This window comes from Sceloporus occidentalis, unplaced genomic scaffold (assembly GCF_023333645.1).
Source record: "Sceloporus occidentalis isolate IW3139 unplaced genomic scaffold, rSceOcc1.0.p SCAF_28, whole genome shotgun sequence".
Taxonomy (NCBI): domain Eukaryota; kingdom Metazoa; phylum Chordata; class Lepidosauria; order Squamata; family Phrynosomatidae; genus Sceloporus; species Sceloporus occidentalis.
The window spans coordinates 7,467,780-7,487,193 of NW_028317008.1; the positions used below are offsets into that span (position 1 = coordinate 7,467,780).

A 19,414-nucleotide genomic window follows, 5' to 3' on the forward strand; every position below is an offset into this window, starting at 1 on the left:
TGGTCTTCTTCCTATACCACAGTAACATTTCACACCACATCATCTGGGAGATGCAGAAGGATTCTTCTGTCTTCAATCTGATCAAGGTGTTTTTGTTGGGCAGCAATCCCTGATGACACTACCAACCATTTGTTATACTACAGTATACTGTGGGAACCTAATTGTAAGTGATTTAAGTTAAAACTGAGAATATAGTTCTTGATTTTTTAAATAAGTAAAATTCATCAAAATTTCAAATTAAAAAATAATTTGTTCATTAGGTAATATAAAATAAGTATTAACAAACCCCCCAAATTATTATTTTTTAGAAACGCCTAGAAACTCGGGGGAAAAAAACTAAGGAAAAAGTGAAGGTTATGCCATGAAGAGCCTTGGCCGGACAACAAAACCTTAGGGTCTTGAGGGTGGCAAAAATACTGCAAGGTGTTATTTGGTATGGGAAGGGATGAACAGGTCTCACAGGAGAGGACAATGTGCTAAAGCACTAGCGAGGATACTGAGCATAATGTACATCAGGAAAATGAATATACCCCCTGTTCTTAAGATGAAAGCAAATACCGTATTTGCTCGATTATAAGACGAGGTTTTTTTCAGAGCAAATGCTCTGAAAAATACCCCTCGTCTTCTAATCGGGGTCGTCTTCTAATCAGACCTCAAATAGAGTCTGATTAGGAGACTAAGATCCAGATCCCCCGCACCGCTGCAGGGGACCTGGATCCTCCTGTCTCACCCCCCCCCCCCATCATACACACACTTACCGGTGCTTCATGCTGTATTGCCGGGGCAGCGGGTTGACGTCTACGCGATCTGCGTAGACAACGTCCGCTGCAGCCGGAAGGAGGTGTGGCTAGCAGCGGGGGTTGTCTGCGTCCGTCGCGCAAACCTTCCCCGACTGTCAGAGATCAGAGTTCCCCGCACCGGTGCGGGGAACTCTGATCTCTGACAGCCGGGGAAAGTATACGCGACGGACGGATACAAACCCCCGCTGCCAACTCCACCTCCTTCCGGCTGCAGCAGAAGGCGACGTCAACCCGCTGCCCCGGCTGGAAGCACCGGTAAGAGAGGGCTGAGAGGGGAGGGGAGGGGAGAGTGTGTGTGTGTTAGTTAAATGGGGGTATAGGGTGTGTGTGTGTGTGTGTGTGTTAAATGGGGGCATAGGGCATTTCTGGAGTGGTGTTAAGGGGGCATTTAATAGAGCACTCTGCCTCCTGAAATGCCTTATACACCTATATGCCACTCTGCCCCATAATATGCATTTTAACCCCCTAAATGCCAGAGTGGCATATAGGGGTATAAGGCATTTCTGGAGGCAGAGTGCTCTATACAATGCCTTTTAACTCCCTTAATGCCACTCTGCCTCCTGAAATGCCTTATACCTCCCTATATGCCACTCTGCCCCATAATATGCATTTTAACCCCCTAAATGCCAGAATGGGATATAGGGGTATAAGGCATTTCTGGAGGCAGAGTGGCATATAGGGGTATAAGGCATTTCTGGAGGCAGAGTGGCACATAGGGGGTCAAAAGGCATACCATGGGGCACAGTGGCATATAGAGGGTTAAAAGGCATATCATGGGCCACAGTGCCATATTGGAGTGGCAAGCCTGGGGGCAGATGTGCGTAACTGGGGGACAGGTTGGAAAATACAAGAAATAAAAACAAAAAAAATATTTTTCTCAATCATAGCTTTTATTAAAAAAAATAGTTTACATGAATTAACATTTACTGGTAAAACTTTTTTCCTTTAGGGTCGTCTTATATTCAGGCTTTTTCTTTTTTTCCTAAGTTAATATTCAGATTTTGGAGGGTCGTCTTATAATCAGGGTCGTCTTATAATCGAGCAAATACGGTAGATGAGACCATTTTGTAAATAAGCACACAAGTTGAACAAGAATCTAGTCAAATGATGGCCATGATGAGGCTTCAGAAATATGCAAGTTTTACATTTGGAGAGTCTCACCACTACTATCAATGAGTTTTGCTGCCTACAGCCTAAAAACCTGGATGTGGTCTGTGATGGCTGTGCCACTTGCAGGCACATAGAGGCATAACTAGAAACCAAAGGACCCATTGTGAAATTTACCCCAGCCCCCTGACTTCACAAGCAAACTCGGCCCACAGAGCCACCAATGTCATCAAACTGTTGTGTCACCCAAACAGCTTGTATATGTCATCTTTGCCACAAACAGCATGCCTCTGTCCCCAAACATCTTGTCTGCGCAATCTTTGTCCCAAAACAGCTTGCCTGTGCCATCTTTGCTCCCACAACAAGCAGCTTGCTTATGCAATCTTTGTCCCCAAACAGCTTGTCTGTGCCATCTTACCCCAAAATAGATTGTCAGGGCTCCGAAACAGTGCCATCTTTGCCACCAAACCGTTTTTTAGTGCCCACAAACAGCTTGCATGTGCCTTCTTTGCCTCCAAACAGACTGCCTGTGCCATTTGTGTTTCTAAACAGCTTGTCAGTGCCCCCAAACATTTATCCATTGCCAACAACCTGCTTGTCCGTGCCCCAAACAGCCTGCCTTTTCCATCTTGACCACTGAACAACTTCTCAATGCCCCCAACCAACCTACCTGTGCCATCTTTGGCCCCCAAACACTTACGCATCCATGCTAACAAACACATACACATTCATGTTAACACACTTATAAATACATTCTCATTCCAACATACATTCATACATACTCCCTCCCACACAGTAGCTCGCTGCCTTCCTCTCACACCCCCTTACGTCACTCGCAGCTTTCTCTCTGGTGTTCCTGCCTCCTGATGCCAGGAAACTATTTTTGGGCCGGCACAGGGAGGCAGGAACAAAGCTAGGTCACATTACATGTGCTGCAGCTCCTTGGGATGCAAGCAGAGCAGCATTAAAAGGGGCAACTGGTTGCTGCGACCATGGATGTTACACCATTGCAGATACACAGTGGTCAATTCTTCTTCCGTTACTAGCAAAAGCCTGTTATGGTAGTGCTCAGTGTTATCAATACTTTCACTTCACATGGAGACTACCAGGCATGATCCCCATCTTGGCATCAATCCAATGAAGGAATCCTTTGTTTCTGGTAGGTCCAACCAGTTTGATTCCGCTTGAACTGAAGATGTTTGTTAAGTAACATACCATATTATATACCATCACATGTCTAAACAGTATGAACTCTAGGTACTATATAGGGGAAAGCATATACTCATGACATCTCATGAACAATGTTACTTAAGTGCATCTTGCACTTAACGATCAAAGGGAATCTAACAATGTCACTTGCAGCCTGGTTGGTCTTCACGGAGAAAAAGAGTAAAACAGCTGCAGCTGTCGGGTGATAGTAGTGTGAAAAGGGTTGAGCCTCCACTGCAAGGCAAACATACACAGAGAACATGATTGGCAAGGTCACTTCACAATTTAACCATTTATCTTAAATAACTATACCTTTATGCTATATTGCTTTAAAATATTCTAAAAATAATTATTGACATGTATCAATTTAATATTGGCATCCGGTGTGCATAATTACGAAGATGCACAAGCCATTCGCAAACTTCACAGTCAAGATCAAGTTGCATGAACTATGGGGTTTTCGAGTCATATGCCTTGCAAATACTCTGCAAGTCAAAAATTGGTTTGTAGGTTTGCAAGATGCCATTCTAAAGTACCTTTAGCTCAACTGACCACCATTTTTACTGTACTCAATATGGATACCACAAAATTTTAGGAGTAAGGAATACATTTTAAATGGTAATTGTTCTTAAGCATTGGTTATGGTGAAAGTAAGTCATATGGCAATTCCTACCTTATTTTCCCAAGTCTTGTGTCCTGTCCTCCCATTTACTCTCCTTTGTGACATCTGCTACTTTGTTGTCTAACACAAATACTATAGAAAACTAGTAGTTAAAGTTGTTACAGTGGGTGGGGTGCTTCTTAGGGTGAGGTTTATATCTTGTGAGAAGCGATAATTTATAACACGTCTTACTGAAACTGAGGTCTTACAAATTTGTACACAAAACAGTCTATAGGGAAGGATAACACGAATCTTATGTAAATTAAATGGGGATAACAATAGAGGATTCTGATGCTCTGCTATAGTACCAATATCAACAAATAATTGAAATTAAATTGATACGAATCCCAGAAAGTTGAGCAAGAGGTTCAGTCCTTGCCAAAATACAGAAAGCTGTGTCTAAGTAATAGCATCCCTACAAAGACATACAAGCAGTCATATTGTGTGGTTCTTCATGCTAATAAGTTATATTTAAATATTTGATGTCATAGTTGATAGCTCTGCTTGAATACAGGTGACTTAAACAAGCATGTCTTAAAAACTTTACCAAGCACCCCACAAGGACTGACATTTGAACCATTTGACTACCAGACTGGATAAGGGTCAGTTAAAAAGCAATCAGATTTGTATATGTGTTTTATTGAAACATTCCTCAGCTGCTTGTCTCCAGACATAAAGGCTATATGTATGTTTTTCCTTAGCACTAATATCTAGTCTTGACTATTTATTAGGTCAGAAATGTAGAATTATTACAAAAGGCTTTTTGTAATTATTAAGATAATTATCAACTTTTCTCATTGCAGCTGAATGATTTTTTTGCATTCCCATCAGCAGTAAATTGGTATTGCAAGAAATATTCAGGGTTATACACCAGATGGTAAACTCAAACACTGTTAAAAGCTGTACATTCCTTACATATCATTATGTGTCCTCATTAACACCATCTATTTTTTTTAATTAATTTTACATTTTCTTGTACAGTGCATGTATTTCACCTAGCTAACTAACAAGAAAGTGGGAAACATCTTCACATTACAAAAACAAGTATGATGTTGTACGGGAAGCATGTGTTTTGCAGGGCTGGAATATTATAGTGATAAGAGAGGTTTACTGTGACACAATATGTTCTCTAAAGAGATCCAGTTGCCCAGTGACTGGCAATGTGATATGAAGCTTTATGTCTCTGGATTTACTAACTTTAACTGTGCTTAATAAATAGCAACAGTGGACATGTCAATGAAGGAAGCAAATCATTATTATTATTTATTGTTTTATAAAGCACCATCATACTCTACAGTGTTGTGCAATGGGTAAACAGGACAAGTAATATATAACATAACAATTTAACAAATCTTACAATACAATACAATTGTGGCACCACAACCCTGAGGATCTTGGGTGGCACATAGTGTAGGTGTTGTGGTAGGGTCCATTTTGCCTTAATTGGCAGAATATGTAGGACTTTCTGCTCCTTGACATTTTAGATGAGTCATGAGGTGAGGGTGCTACTTGTGTGTGAAGATTAGAGCAAGAATATTGGACCATTGTACGTAAGGAGAGGATACTTTTTTGTACAATGTGTACATATCTGTTTTTTCACATGCTAGGCTAAGCTGGCATGCTTTTTTGTCCTACTACAGCTATTAGTTTGAATAAATTAATTTAGATTTGCTATGAACTATGACATACATACAGAGCTATACATTTGAATCTGTTTGTTCAGGCAGATTGAAGTGTGATTGTGAGGAAGACCCTTTTTGTATGGATGCCAGAATACACGGAATAAAAATGTCACATACTGTATCTTGAAAGGAATCCAGCAGTGACTAGTTCATATTGCACAAATAATGAGAATTGGTTTCTTCTTCTTCTGCTGCCCCCCAGCGATGACATGTTCATATAATATTCATCATCAGTATACTTTATTAACAAATCTAGATTCAATTACATATTTCCATTCTTTATGAATAATACACATATGTCTATAACATCATACTTTAGATTATGCAATATATGGTTAACTGAAAAAGCAAATAAAAATATGTTGCTTTGTGGGAAGAGCAGTCCATTCACAGTTCTTTCCCTGATATATATATAATCCATTATTCTATTATTACACATTTGTTAACCGCACCCCCACCCCCCTTTACATGTAAGCCGTAAGAGAACTGGGCACTCTATGTTTTCTAAGAGCCTTCTTCCAAAATCTGATAGCCCTATAGAAATAAAAGATAATGATAACATTAGTAATTCAAATAAAATTCCAGGTGAGACACCACTCATATGTTACAAACTATCAAGGCCTCACCAGCATGCGCAACTTTTTATTAATCAATTTGGTCAATCAACATTTTTAATTACCTTAAATCCTTGACAATGCTTTGTTGGAAAAGTTGTAACTATTATGAGATTTATAATTTATATTACTGTTAGATATTCTGAAAGAACTGTGTTTATCAACTGTGATATCAATAGAATAAAAAACACATACTGGATTGTTTACTTAGAATGGCTATATAAATTATAACAACTTAACAATTTTCTTTTAGCAAAGTACTATAATTTTTTTTCTAAACTATGTGTGGGCACTGTAGTAATTTAACTCATGTTTCAATGTTAAATTTATCCCACAGTATACCAAAACATGAAAGGCATTTCACCCTGTTCACCTCTCCAGCTTGGTTCTCTGACATCCAAGGGATGTTTGAAATGCAGATGACATCATCATGGCACATGGCCAAACAAGAAGTTAGGACAATATTGAAGAGGTTGTTCTCTCCATTTTGTTATGTTCAGAAGGATATAATTATTACTGAAAAATAATTATAGTGACAATTTCTACAAATTGTGCTATACTGGTAATAGGTAAAATGTGTTCTGAGTCTATGGCTGTGATTCATCATATTTGTAGTCTAATGTGGACACATTGACAAGGACTGCACATTATATTTCTCATGCCTTTTATATTCGTGGTGCCATTGTGTAAGACCCCTAAATAGCGTTGACAAATTAATGGTTAAATACCATAAAGAAAAATGTTTATAAATATTTATAATTAATTTCTTCATTTGTTACATCAAATGGTCATTCAGCTACTAACTGAAAGTATTAAACCTTAGACAAAGTATATCCCACATATACGCACACAGTTATAAAAAGAAAGGTTACCTCAATGTTGGCTGTCACCCAGAGTTGCCCAGAGGGCCATCAACCAGGTGTCTGTGACATAATTGACGCCTTATATGCGCTGAAGCTGTCAGCTCAAGTGCAGGGAACAGGGTTAGATCAGGATCTCCTGACTAACCTCCAATGCTGTGAAGGATCTGCACATCTGCTAGTAACAGACCTCTTGTTCTTTCATGGGTTTTTTTCAGCTATCCTCTGCTGCACAGTGCTGGCATGTGAAAGCATTTTTTGATATTCTGAATCAGCCAGGTAAGTAGATAATTAACTTTTTCCACTATATTACTCAGCAATACTTAGTCATCCAGGGGCCAATTGTCAGGATGATTCCCAATGTTGTACCTTTTGTATGCCCATATACAAACAGGACAATTTGCAGAGAACATTACAGACGTTTCAGATCATAAAGTTTTCTAAAAAAAACAAAACAAACAAACATTTTAAAGTAGAAAATCAAGATTAGTAGAGCATCAAAACAATAAAGCTTGATTGCTAAACTGGTATTAAATTTCCACATAACCCAGGTTGAAAACACTAAAAGTTTGCTCTTTTCAAGAAAACAAACAGGCTTTAGTTTATCTTAAGAGAGAACATATGATACACAAAATCTACTGAGAATGATACACACACATCAACAGCATAACCAAGCATATATGACATTGTTCACTGTTCCCTACCAGCTATGTTGTCTTTGACAAGTGATGGAGGTAGAAGGTCAGCAGAATGACCCCAGAATGACCTAGAGAGCATGTGTCTAACTTCCCATATCTGGCTATGGCATCTGAAGCTTTGCTGGATTAATGCATTTACAGACTAGCAACCTACGTAGAGGATGGTTATTTCATCCATACAGAGTGAGGTCTTTATGTGTACCTTGTCTCTTCCTTTCGGTGTGGTAATATCTCAAGATTCATTTGGATGCAGTCTGTGAAGAACGATGCAACTGGACAACCCAGACCCTGAGGTCCATGATATAATGGATTGTGTCCCTGGTAACGGCTAAACTTGCTGCTGTTCTGTAACCAGGATTGCCACAAGTTTGGTCATGCTGAACAATCTTTCCAATAACTGACTACAAACTGGTAGCTAGTGCCTTAGCTAATATTTTGTGGTCCACGTTTAGAAGGGAGACAGGGCTCCGTCCGCATCTCCTCATTCCATAAAACCAGGAACAGATTCTGGCCCTTATGATGACAACAGGCATTTTTATAGCACTTTTCTCCCAGTGGGACTCAAAGTGCTTTACAGGAGTATACATATATTACCTTAATGTAGTTACATAACTGGACATTAATGTGGAACAATAAAAGTGAATTAGCTAAATGCTTGGGAGAAAAGATGAAAGTCTCTAAAGATGGGGCCTCCCTGACTGAATGTGGCAGAGAGTTCCAGGTAGGAGCAGCATGGCAGAATGCATTGGAGCCTGATTTTGTGCAGACTCTAGGCATTGAAAGAAGAGAAAGATGTGTAGGTTGAAGGGGACAATATGGGATGTAATGTGATAACTTTTTCAGGTAACATGGGCCCTGGTTCTTTAGGACCTTAAATGTCAACACGCCAATCTTAAAATAAATTTTTCATCTATTAGAAAGCCAATGGAGAGAGCGAACAATAGGTGTGATATGGGCATAATCGAGATGATTGGTTAATAGCCTGGCTGCTGCATTTTGGACCATCCGTAGGCGATGAAGTTCTTTTTCTGGGAGGCCTAGGTATAGTGCGTGGCAGTGATCCAGACAAGATGTTACAAAAGCATGGATTAGGGTGGCAGTGTCCTCAAGTGGTATTAGGTGCTTTTTCCTGACTATGTTCCTCACAACAAAAATCTGATTTTTAAAGTGGCAGACCCCTGTCAAGCAACACTCCAAGGTTTTGCACTTTTCTTGCTCTGAATGAATTGGATGCATGGAGGAGAGAAAATATAGATGGATCAGTCGAGGAAAAAAAGAGTATTTCTGCCTCTTTCGCCGCGAATCCATCTGCATTATTTTGACTTCTCAGAATTTCTTATGAAATTAATCAAGTTCTGATAGTGTTATGTTTCAGAGACTAACTAAATGGACTGAGTACTAATTTAAGCAGTAGTTTTGTAACGACAAAACATGTAATGGTCAATTGGGGTGAACAACTTGTAGAAATGTGATTTTTGTTTTCTCTGGGGATATCGATAAACTGAACCTGATGGATACATGTATACCTTTCTAAACATTTAATGTGACTACACAAAATTAACAAGATGTAAACATAAATGAACTGTATTTTTATCCACTGGCACAGGCTGAGTGATGTTGTACAACATATAAGAATGCAATCACACTGACAGGCTACCCAGTTATTCTTTGCTCTGTAACACAATCCTACTGCATGAAACAATGTCATTCTGCATTATATAGATGATATGAATTGAATGTAAGTCTCTTTATGTGTGTGTGTGAATCAAATATGAGTCATGTGTTCCTTATTAAAAATCTGACTAATACACATTGTTCCGGATCAGCTCACAGGGAAGAAACACAATCTACGATCAGAGCTAAACTAATACAATGGAGGCGCTAAAGTAATTGGGGATGGCGTTGACGTATATACCGTGATAATGTAATATATGCAACTATAAAGATTGTAAACTCACGAGCAGGGCCTTAATACCTAAGGTATCGATTTGTCTTAGTCTGTCAGTTGTGGTTTTGTCATATTGAGACTTTATTGTTTATAAACAAAATATATTTTGTTAATATGCATTGTATATAAATAAAAAATAAATTAAAAAAATACTATATTTTCCCGCTTACTCTCGTTTTGTGTAGAAATGTACAAATGCTAAAGGACATTATAGCTTCTCGAATTGCATTGCCTTAATAAATGTCCCATTCAAAGAGGGGATTGGAAATCATATATTTCCCAAATCCAATGCAGTAACAACAGGTTGGGCAATATGTTGTGTGTTTTTTTGTTTTTCCTTCCATTGACATGGTTAAACTAAAAAAAAAAAAAGCAGCGTTTTAACTATTTTTCCACAATCCTGCAGATCCAGCATTTTGTTCACTGAACTATGGCAGGACACGCCGCGCTCATTTCCTCCGGGGGAAACAGCAGGTTTGGCATAATGGGTTTTTAGAAGCAGCTAAGCGAAGCAGACACAATAGCAGGGCCGCGCTTTTGGGAGGACAGCGGGTGTCAGGCTTAGGTGGTTCTGGGGTGTGGGCCCACAAACGCATTACAAGCATTTCCCCTGTCGCAGTAGCCCGACATCCTTGGCTTGTGCCCTGCGGGCTGACCCCAGCTCCCTGGAATGTAAGGGAGAAGGGGAGGTGGGGCTGCTCCACCCACATGGGCTTTTCCACAGACAAGAGAAGAGAAGAGGGAATGAAAAGGGCCTCTCACACGAGCCCGTGAAGCGCTGCTGCCCCTGAGCTCCAGGCAGAAGAGGAGGAAAAAAAAAGGTTCTAAAGGAAATCCAGGGATCATGGCACCGGGGAAGGGCATTCACCGTCCTGTATCTGTACAGCCTGCGCCCTACGGCTCCGGACCAGAAGCGCTGCACCTCAGGCACTGCCGGATTTAAAGGCTAAATGGAGAGATTCGCTGCAGACCTAAGCAGATTGTGCTGTACCTTTGGAGAGGCGAAAGGACCGACGCTTTGGTGTCATCGCACCGACAGGCAGACCAAATATAGACTGGGAATGGACACCCCGTGCTGAGACGGTGGATCAGTGAGACGCGCCAGGTCATGCTGTAGGCATTTGTTTGGTGTCCTTGCTGCATCTGATCGCATCCCTGACGGTGCGTGTATAACAGCACGGGCGGCTCACTTACATTGCACATGAGGCGCTGCAGGAGAGTGCCCTGCACGGCTGGCCGATCGGATCGTATTGCTGCTGCCATCACACACCACCCCCATCACCCTCATCAGTCGCGTGCCCTCTTGGGGTATTATTGCAGAAAAGGGAGTGGGTGTTTGTTTTGTTTTTTAGCGGTTACACGTGCCAAATGCCTAGTTGCCAAATTGGTCTGACTGGGACTGCTACCTACTGAAAGAGCCTGCGGGAGAGGATCCACACTCCCCGCCGGTGAAATGGATGCTGATGCTACTGAGATTAAACCGGAAAAAAGTCCTGAATATATGAGACTAGACCCGGAGATGATAGGTAAAGGGGCTGAAGGCATGGTGGAGAAGATGCAACTCTCCCCATCTCAGACAGGTTCAGAAGAGGCAGCAAGCACTACCCCAGAACTCTCAGCCAAGCAACATGAGGTGAAGAGGCATCATCACAAACACAACCTGAAGCATAGGTACGAGCTTCTGGAGACCTTAGGAAAAGGCACCTATGGGAAAGTGAAGAGGGCCATTGAGAGATTTTCTGGAAGAGTGGTGAGTATCTGATGCTGGATGCAAACAATTAACATCTTTCTATGCATGCCCTGCTTTCTCTTTCATGTCCCTGTGAGATATTTCAACACTTTCTGACCTTTGGATCTAAACACATCTAGGGCTCTAGACAGATCAACATGCTCCGGTTAATAGCATGTACCGCTATGATCCGGCAAAACAGTTGCTAGACCCCAGAGGGTGTCAGGTGAATGCATCTTATCCAAGCGAGAAATTTGCATTGACGTTAGCTTATTGTGCTTCTTGCGTGCCAGCAGAATAGAACTGACTGTAGCACAAGGGCATGTTAAGAGTGTTTTGAGATAATCATTCAAATATGTTTGGTTACATCACAGATGAATTTGTGCCATGCATGCCTTGACTGGTAAAATCATTTTGATTTCAAATTTCTTTTAAGGTGGCTAGTTATGTAAGTTGATAACAATCCTTTGCAGATATCTTCTTTCCTAACGCAAGCCGCATCTATAAATACATTTATTGGGTCTTTATGAGGTGTAGGTAAATGAAATATATATTTTTATAGACTGGTGCAAAATATTTTTTCTTAATTTATTAGAATATTTCAGTATCTGTATACTGTTATAAATGCTGTACTATGCCATCATGAAATTTACAGCCATACAGCCAATGGCTTGATCTGAAGTTGTTATAGCAACAATACTCTTTTCTTCGGTTGCCATTAGAAGCCATGTTTCCACAGTTTGTCACCGAAATCATGCTCTAGAATATAGGTTAAAGACAACCTGATGTTAGAAACCATTTCTTTGGTTTATTTTTGGGCACCCCTGGTGAAACCTTAGCAGATGTTAGATACTATTTTGAATGGTGACCATAGAATGGCCATGGACATACACACAAACTACCATTCTTCCCAGAATAGCGTTGAAGAAACAAGTTACTTTGAGTTCTGCATGGATTCCCAGACACGTGCAGAGATATTGGGTTCCCACGTTACATTATTTACTATTAATTGCAATAAATCTGTTTTACTCTTACTGTTGCAAAATTACCTCCCCCATCTGCAGTATGTTTACAGAACAGCGATGGAAGTGTTCTTCTATCCCAAGGCCACCCTTGGGAACATCAATTTTTTACTGTGATCCCACCATGTACAGGTTGGCACAAGTAAACATTAGACTTAATGGCTAAGTTTGTTATTTTCAGGCATTTTATGAATATTTTCTAGATTTGGTGGGACATATTGAAGTGAGTAGGCCGTGCTGAATTCAGCAGGGTCATGGCAGCAAGACAAATGACCAGCCTTCCAAGAGATAATGTTGTAGGACTATCTTCTTCCCCTTCAACCCAGCTAGGCATTCATGTATGCTTCTGAGCACTAATGGGACACTAGTGATCTAGCAGGGAACCTATGAAATTATAAATTTTGCCACAGAAAAACGTTTGAGAAGCATTGATGAGCTAGGTAAGGCATTAAAGTTTGGAGCCTATTCAGAAACTTTCTAGATCTTCAAGAGATTCAACCCAATATATTGTATTAATTCTTGACTCATACATCGAAAGCTCTTCACATTGGTTTCCCTACTTATATATCCTCACTCACTTCTAAATACACTCCTAACCGGTCTCTGTGCTCATCCAATGATCCCCCACCCCCCCGGTTTTTAGTTCGGATGCACATTTACAAGACTTCTCAAGGGCTGCCCCTATCCTCTGGAATGCCCTCGTCGGCCAATCCATCTCTCCTCCTGCCTTCGGTCCTTCAAAAAATCCTTTAAGACCCACTTTTTTAAGGACCCCTACCAACTTACACCTTAATACCCTTCCTCCCGTATTCCTTTAGCTCACCTTTCCTAGTTTCTCACCTGCAATAGTTAAAATAGTGTGGCTGGTCCATTCCTAACAACACTTTTCTTGTATAACACACCCTAACGCTATCTAGATTGTAAGCTCATTTGAGCAGGGTCCTCCTCACCTGTGGTTTCTGTAAGTCGTTATGTTATGTGCTACGTTGTACAGCACTGTGGAATCTGATGGTGCTATATAAAACAATAAATAATAATACACATGTACTTGAAATTGTGCATGTTAACACCTGACCAGCAGGTTGTCTGAGCTCAGTGCTTGTACACAGCTTACTGACCCTGATTTAAGCTTAAGCACACGTAGCAAGCTGACACATCTACTCTGAAGCCACATTCATGGGCATGTTAATGTACCATCCAAATTGTTGTGTTCCTGTGCCGTACACCTGGATCAGGCGCAACCCTCTCGATCACAGCCGAACATAAGCACACAAAAAACCACAAGGCTCCCTATCGAAAGAAACATACAGAGAAACGTGGCAGCTACAGAGGTGAATTGTTTTGATTCATACTTCAATAAATATAACATGTAAAGCAAACATCCACCAACAGAGGAGAGAGAATCCTCGAAGCACGGGAGTGAAAGCTTAATCATTGGCCATCCCAGTTTATAAACCTACAATGTTTTTTATCTGATTGTACATCTATCTAATCATATCTAGATTTTGGCTACAGGAAATATACCTCATGTTGGTTACAACAACATTTTTATGCCTTCTCGGTTACCAAGACATGCATTATTTGACTTCACATGCCTACACAAATATTTATTAAAGAGGTCAGAGAGGAACCCAGCCATGTGGATACTTTGTTTCCCATAATGTAGCAGTAAGAATACATGATTGTATGCAAATTGGCATCAGATGTAAAACGTTGGTTACAAAAAATCTGTGTTTACGTGGGTAATTACAAAAATGGTCATAATTTTCTGGTAAAACTTGGAATAGCAATAGGGTGAGCCATTTGTAAATGATTAAATGCTTCAATTAATTGTCCAGGAAACCAGGAAAAAACTTAGAATCTGCCCCCTCCCCCTTCTCATTAATCAAACCCTGACAACAAAGGCATTATAGCTAATTGCACAGGTTAATTAGGAAGACACCCTCCAGAGATTTCTATATGTTGATTAAAATACAAAACTGTTTCTTTTGGTTAATTTACCTTGCATATATATTTCTTTTTAGAAACTCACTTTAGATTGTCCTAGTACTGGCAAAATCAATTATCAGTGGTTTTGTTAGATACTCAGATTTTTTGATCCTGGTAAACTGTACATTTGTGGTGTGAGTATGATCAGTCCAAGCCTTGTTAGATCCTTGCATCACTGCATTTAAATACTTTTAACACCTAGACCATATCTTGTGTGTTGAAATGTTAAAGGCAGATTTCCAACAGACTTGGTGGTGGTGGGACTTTAAAAATGCCCGTGCGACTTGTATGTTATATTTAGACTATTAATATTATACAGTGATAAATTGCAGCAAGTTCCTCCAGCCAAATGTGACAGCATCACCTACACCATGTCAATAGCCAATTCATTTCCTATGGCAGCAGGGTCCATTTGGTTGGCCATATGTCATGCATTGGTCTTTAACCTGAAATTAGAGCAGACATAACAATACAAAAAACACGGTTTACACAGGGCTGAAGAGGTGGACAAAACAATCTCTAAAATGTATTAGATGATTTAGATTAGAGTGAGGGTGCTGTATGGGCCATATTCCTATTTGTTGTTCACTTATAGACATTTTATAGATTAAATTTTATATCCTCAATTATGGAATGCACAAGATGAGTTCTCAGCGCGGTCAATGGGCAATGACAAGCAGAAAACAGAACTGAGCAGGCTCATCGTCACTCGATTCATTCTGTCATAAATAACAATGATAATGCGACATGATGAATGACAAAGAAATCCATCAAAGTCTGTCGTTCAGATTGTCCCGCTGAATGCAAGCAAGGTGCTAATGAGTACCATTTTTGCCTGGGGACATCCCTGCTGATATTTTTAATTACATCAGTGAATCACATTGTTCTGCAACTACCTCTCAGCACATCTGAAAGGGACAGTTGATCCCCTGGCAACCTCACCTATGAAGAATGCCTATTAAAGTATTCTGCGAGTACTTTAATATGCATTCTTTGAAACGGTTAACAAAAAAGGTTTAAAAGATTCTACCTTAGGTAGAAGATGAAGGTCCTCGCCTCTCCATGTGGTCTGACGGTTGAAATCAACCTTAGTGCTTTCTGTGTATGTACAAGTGCTTATGGTAACTGTGGTGTCCATTTAAATGTCACACAGGAACACAGTTACTGGAGTGTAACTTCTTTGAGACACTGGGGGTTATTTTTGGTTTGTATTAACAGTACAACAACCATGACAATCAGGGGAATGGCCCTGTCTCAAGCCAGGGAAATTTCACAAAAAATATTCAAGCAATCAAATCAAATTTTGTTTGGTAATCTTTACATATATACTAATGGCAGGGGCTAGAGAAAGGCTAAATGCGGAAACCAAATAACTTGCGGATCCATTTGGTACCTATGATGGATCTTTATCTAGCAAATGTGGACATTTGCAACCAAAACATTTGGCTCAGGCAACGTTAGTTTAGGGAATAGCCTCCTTGTCTCTGAAAATAACCCTGTCTTTAGCAAATCTGGAAATACTGTATGTGTTCTTTTTTGTTTTATCTTTCTTGTGTAGAAACAATTGATAATGCAGATGGAATTTAGTAGGACTGAGTCTTTTCTTGATGAACTAAACAATAAAACAGAGATTTGACGTAGCTGTAACACTAGGCTGACACTAAAAATACACTTAATGAATTGTGGAGCTGTTTGAAATGCTTTTTTAAAGGGAATGCATGCCCTTCCGACACCCTCTTTCATAACCAGACATTGTTTATTTCTCTTTAATTTAAACTAGAAAGATATATTATTTTCCAGAGCTGAATGGAGTAAAACAGAAGGGAGGTATAATCTAACACAGACCTCTAAAATATTCATGTATTTCCAGCCATGGCACCAAAATACACACTCTACCCTCTGATATTCTGCAGTTACTAGAACAGAGCTTGCTGCATCTTCAATTATTGATTGTGAATAAATTAATTATGCCCATTCCATGGGAGCAGCCATCTTAGCTTCTTTTTCACAGGAACGGAATGGCTGTTCTATTATGTTGTATTAAGTACAAGCTGTAGGTCAAAAAACTATTTTGAATAATGCGATGGTCTTTGTTCCCTTGTAAATTTTCACGATGAATTCATCGATGGGTGGAAAATGAAGGCAGTTACTAGAACTGAAAGTAGGTTGGTGTAGGTTGTAGGTTGGTGTAGCTTACATATTATTCATATTTGTTGGTAGTGTGCCATAGGTATTTTGTATCTAAGCATATCCTGATGTTTTGAGGGCAAAACAGAACATTTAAACTTCATATCTAATTTAGATTTATAGGTTGACAGTTATTATTTGGTTGTTGCATCTTCAAAGGATCATCGTGCAGGTACATAATATTTCTGATAAAAGCATTTAGGCATTTAAACCAAACATATTAGAAGAGGAATTGCCTGCAACATTACTCTGCCAATGCATCTGTCGCTATGCCTTCAAACACATTGCAAACTCGAAGTTTAACTGTTTTTATTGTCTTCTTAAATCCTTTCCCATAAAAGAGCTGATTTTTGGTTGGCTTCATTAATGATCAAACTACCTCGACTTCTAAACATGTTTGTCTACAATCAGATTGAAAGTTCAAGTCAGTGCACCTTATCAAGGGCATAATGTTCAGAAATCTCATGTGTTCTCTAAAGCTGGAGAATTTAGCAATTCCTTTTGGATTTAATAAGATATTCTATTGATGTGATGACTAGGCTGGATAAATCAATGTGAATTATTATATCCATTTAAAGGGAACGTTCCATGGTAAAAATTTTCTTTGATCATTAGACACTGTGTTGTAGACAGTAATATAATGCAGTACTGAAGGAAGATGGGGTTCATTGTACATTCTTCTAATAATTGCCATTGTCGGCAGACCTGCAGCACCATTGTTGGATCTGAGTTGACAAGATTTGAGGAACAAGATTTGTCAAACAATGCACTGAGTGATCAACACACAGAGAGGTCAGAGTGAGAAGAGGTAGAAACAAAGTTGCACCCTCTTTAAAAAAAATAAATAAAAAAATAAATAGTAGGAGTCTTATATTCTGCATGTGCTGTCCTTTCTCTGTTAGACCACAACAGGCATGTAACTCCTGAGAGAACCTTAAAGATTATCTCTTACCCAGCCACCATAGTGTCATGGAGGTCTTCGCATCTGCTTGCACAGAACTCCCCCAAAGCTTCCTCCCTTGCGTCCTTTGAGCTCCCTGCTATTGGAGAGTGCAGGGATATAACTACAAATCCCGTCATCCAGCAGAAGGCAGCATTCTAGCTGCAGAGACCTCCACTCAGGTACAGATAAGCAACAAAGGGGCCTCTTTATATTTAAAGATGGCCCTGTTCTCACCCCTTGGAAAATATCTCTACACAGACGGTTCAGACAGCTTGATTGGTTTCACAAATCTTTAAACTGGGTTCATAAAGTACCACACTCAGGCGAGGTAACGATAATCATGGAATTTATTTACCATGTAATGCTATCCAAGCAATGCAATACCAATGTATTGTTCCTAATAAGTAAAAGTATGTGGAGTACAATAATCTTTTTGTTTTCAACAAAATTCTTTTTCACAATGGGCCCTGTGATGTACACATTACTCTGGCAAGTGTTTAATAAATTGACCAGCCAAACGTCCAAATATTTTTAGTGCTCATTTTGTCCAAAGAAACTTTACAGTATTTTAGAGCTTCTTATTAGTATAAACTTTATGAGTAGGCGGATAATGCAGATCCTAGTACTGTTGTTACAAAGATGAAATATTAAACCCAACAGGTTGTCCTTAAACCCAGACAAGGAAAAGTAAAGTTGGGGGTTGTAGTAGCCAGAAGCAGTTATTTGACTATGATGGTTCCTATAAATCAATTAACAACAACAAATGCTTTTTAGAAGTTTTGCTGAGAAAGACCTACTGCTTCTGTTAAAATTTTCTTTATTTCTATGTAATCCTAATGCATTGTTTCCTACAAGCAGTGATTTAAATAGTTAAATAGTTTTTACATCTTAATGGTGGGTTTATGCTTTTTAGGAGTGCACATTAAGAAAAGGGCATTGGTCCTAAAACTTTTGCAAAGTAGACCAAGTAGTTCCACCTTTTATCATTAGGGAGTATCTGGTATATCCTTTGGGAGTACCTGGAATATCTTTTTTTTTGCGGTTGTAAGCTTGTGATTCATCGAACGTAAAGGGGCTCTTTGACATGCCCAGTGTCATTTTAGAAATAGCAAGTCCAATGACAATTATTTGTTTTAAATAATTTTTTTTATTAATAATATAAAAAGTATGAATTGAAGCATTAGCATTCATGAATAGAATTTGTAATTATTTTTTTAAAGCTGAAGGTGATCTTAGTGAAATAAACATGTTATGTAACTGGCTTACAGAATGGTATATAACTTAAAACACTAACGAACATCTCCATGAGGTCCCAAAGGTGAAGCCAGTAAAGATTACTTTAACACACATATGTGCCGCTCCGCAATAACATTAATTTACAGATTTTAAAGCTCGGTAGTAAATGCTAGAATAGAAACATAATTCGTACTAAACAATTCTTTAATCATGTAAAATCCCTGCTAAACAATTCTTTAATCATGTACATTTTACCGGTTCTTTAATTGTCAGGGACTCCTTATTGTCATGTGACACAAAAGCAGGCACAGATGGACTCTAAAAAGCTAAAAAGCTTTCTATGATGAAATGAGATGAAAGATTAAAAGAACAATTTATGCAGCTCTTCTTTCAATACATATATGAACCCCTTCATGACAAAGCCCGTACATATACAGGCTCACAATGCATTGTTTTAATGGGTTTCAAACCCATTGACCTTAAGGGGTTACAAAGGTATGACAAGACTAGAATTGACAGACTAAGACAAAACCGATACATTAGTTGGAGAGAGCAGCCCAAAAAACATTTTAGTAGTATAGCACCTTTAATTTGCCTTTAATGTCCATAAAAATGGACTAGAAAAAGCTGAATAAAAGTAAAAATATGCTTGGTTTTATAGCAGTAAAGACACTTGTTAATACTTCCGTAAAACAAAAGATAACTCTTGTTATGCTGTTCTTTAAAATG

The 19,414-nt window shown here is 39.3% G+C and overlaps 1 protein-coding gene across 1 annotated transcript in view; it reads left to right on the forward strand.

Moving 5' to 3' along the window:
* The first annotated feature begins 11,032 nt into the window (after positions 1-11,032).
* Positions 11,033-19,414, forward strand: part of LOC149299767 (NUAK family SNF1-like kinase 1) — a 38,611-nt gene continuing 30,229 nt past the window's right edge. Inside the window, exon 1 of the mRNA XM_089486041.1 lies at positions 11,033-11,329. Coding sequence (XP_089342167.1) covers positions 11,033-11,329 — 297 coding nt within the window. The remainder of the gene's footprint in view (positions 11,330-19,414) is intronic.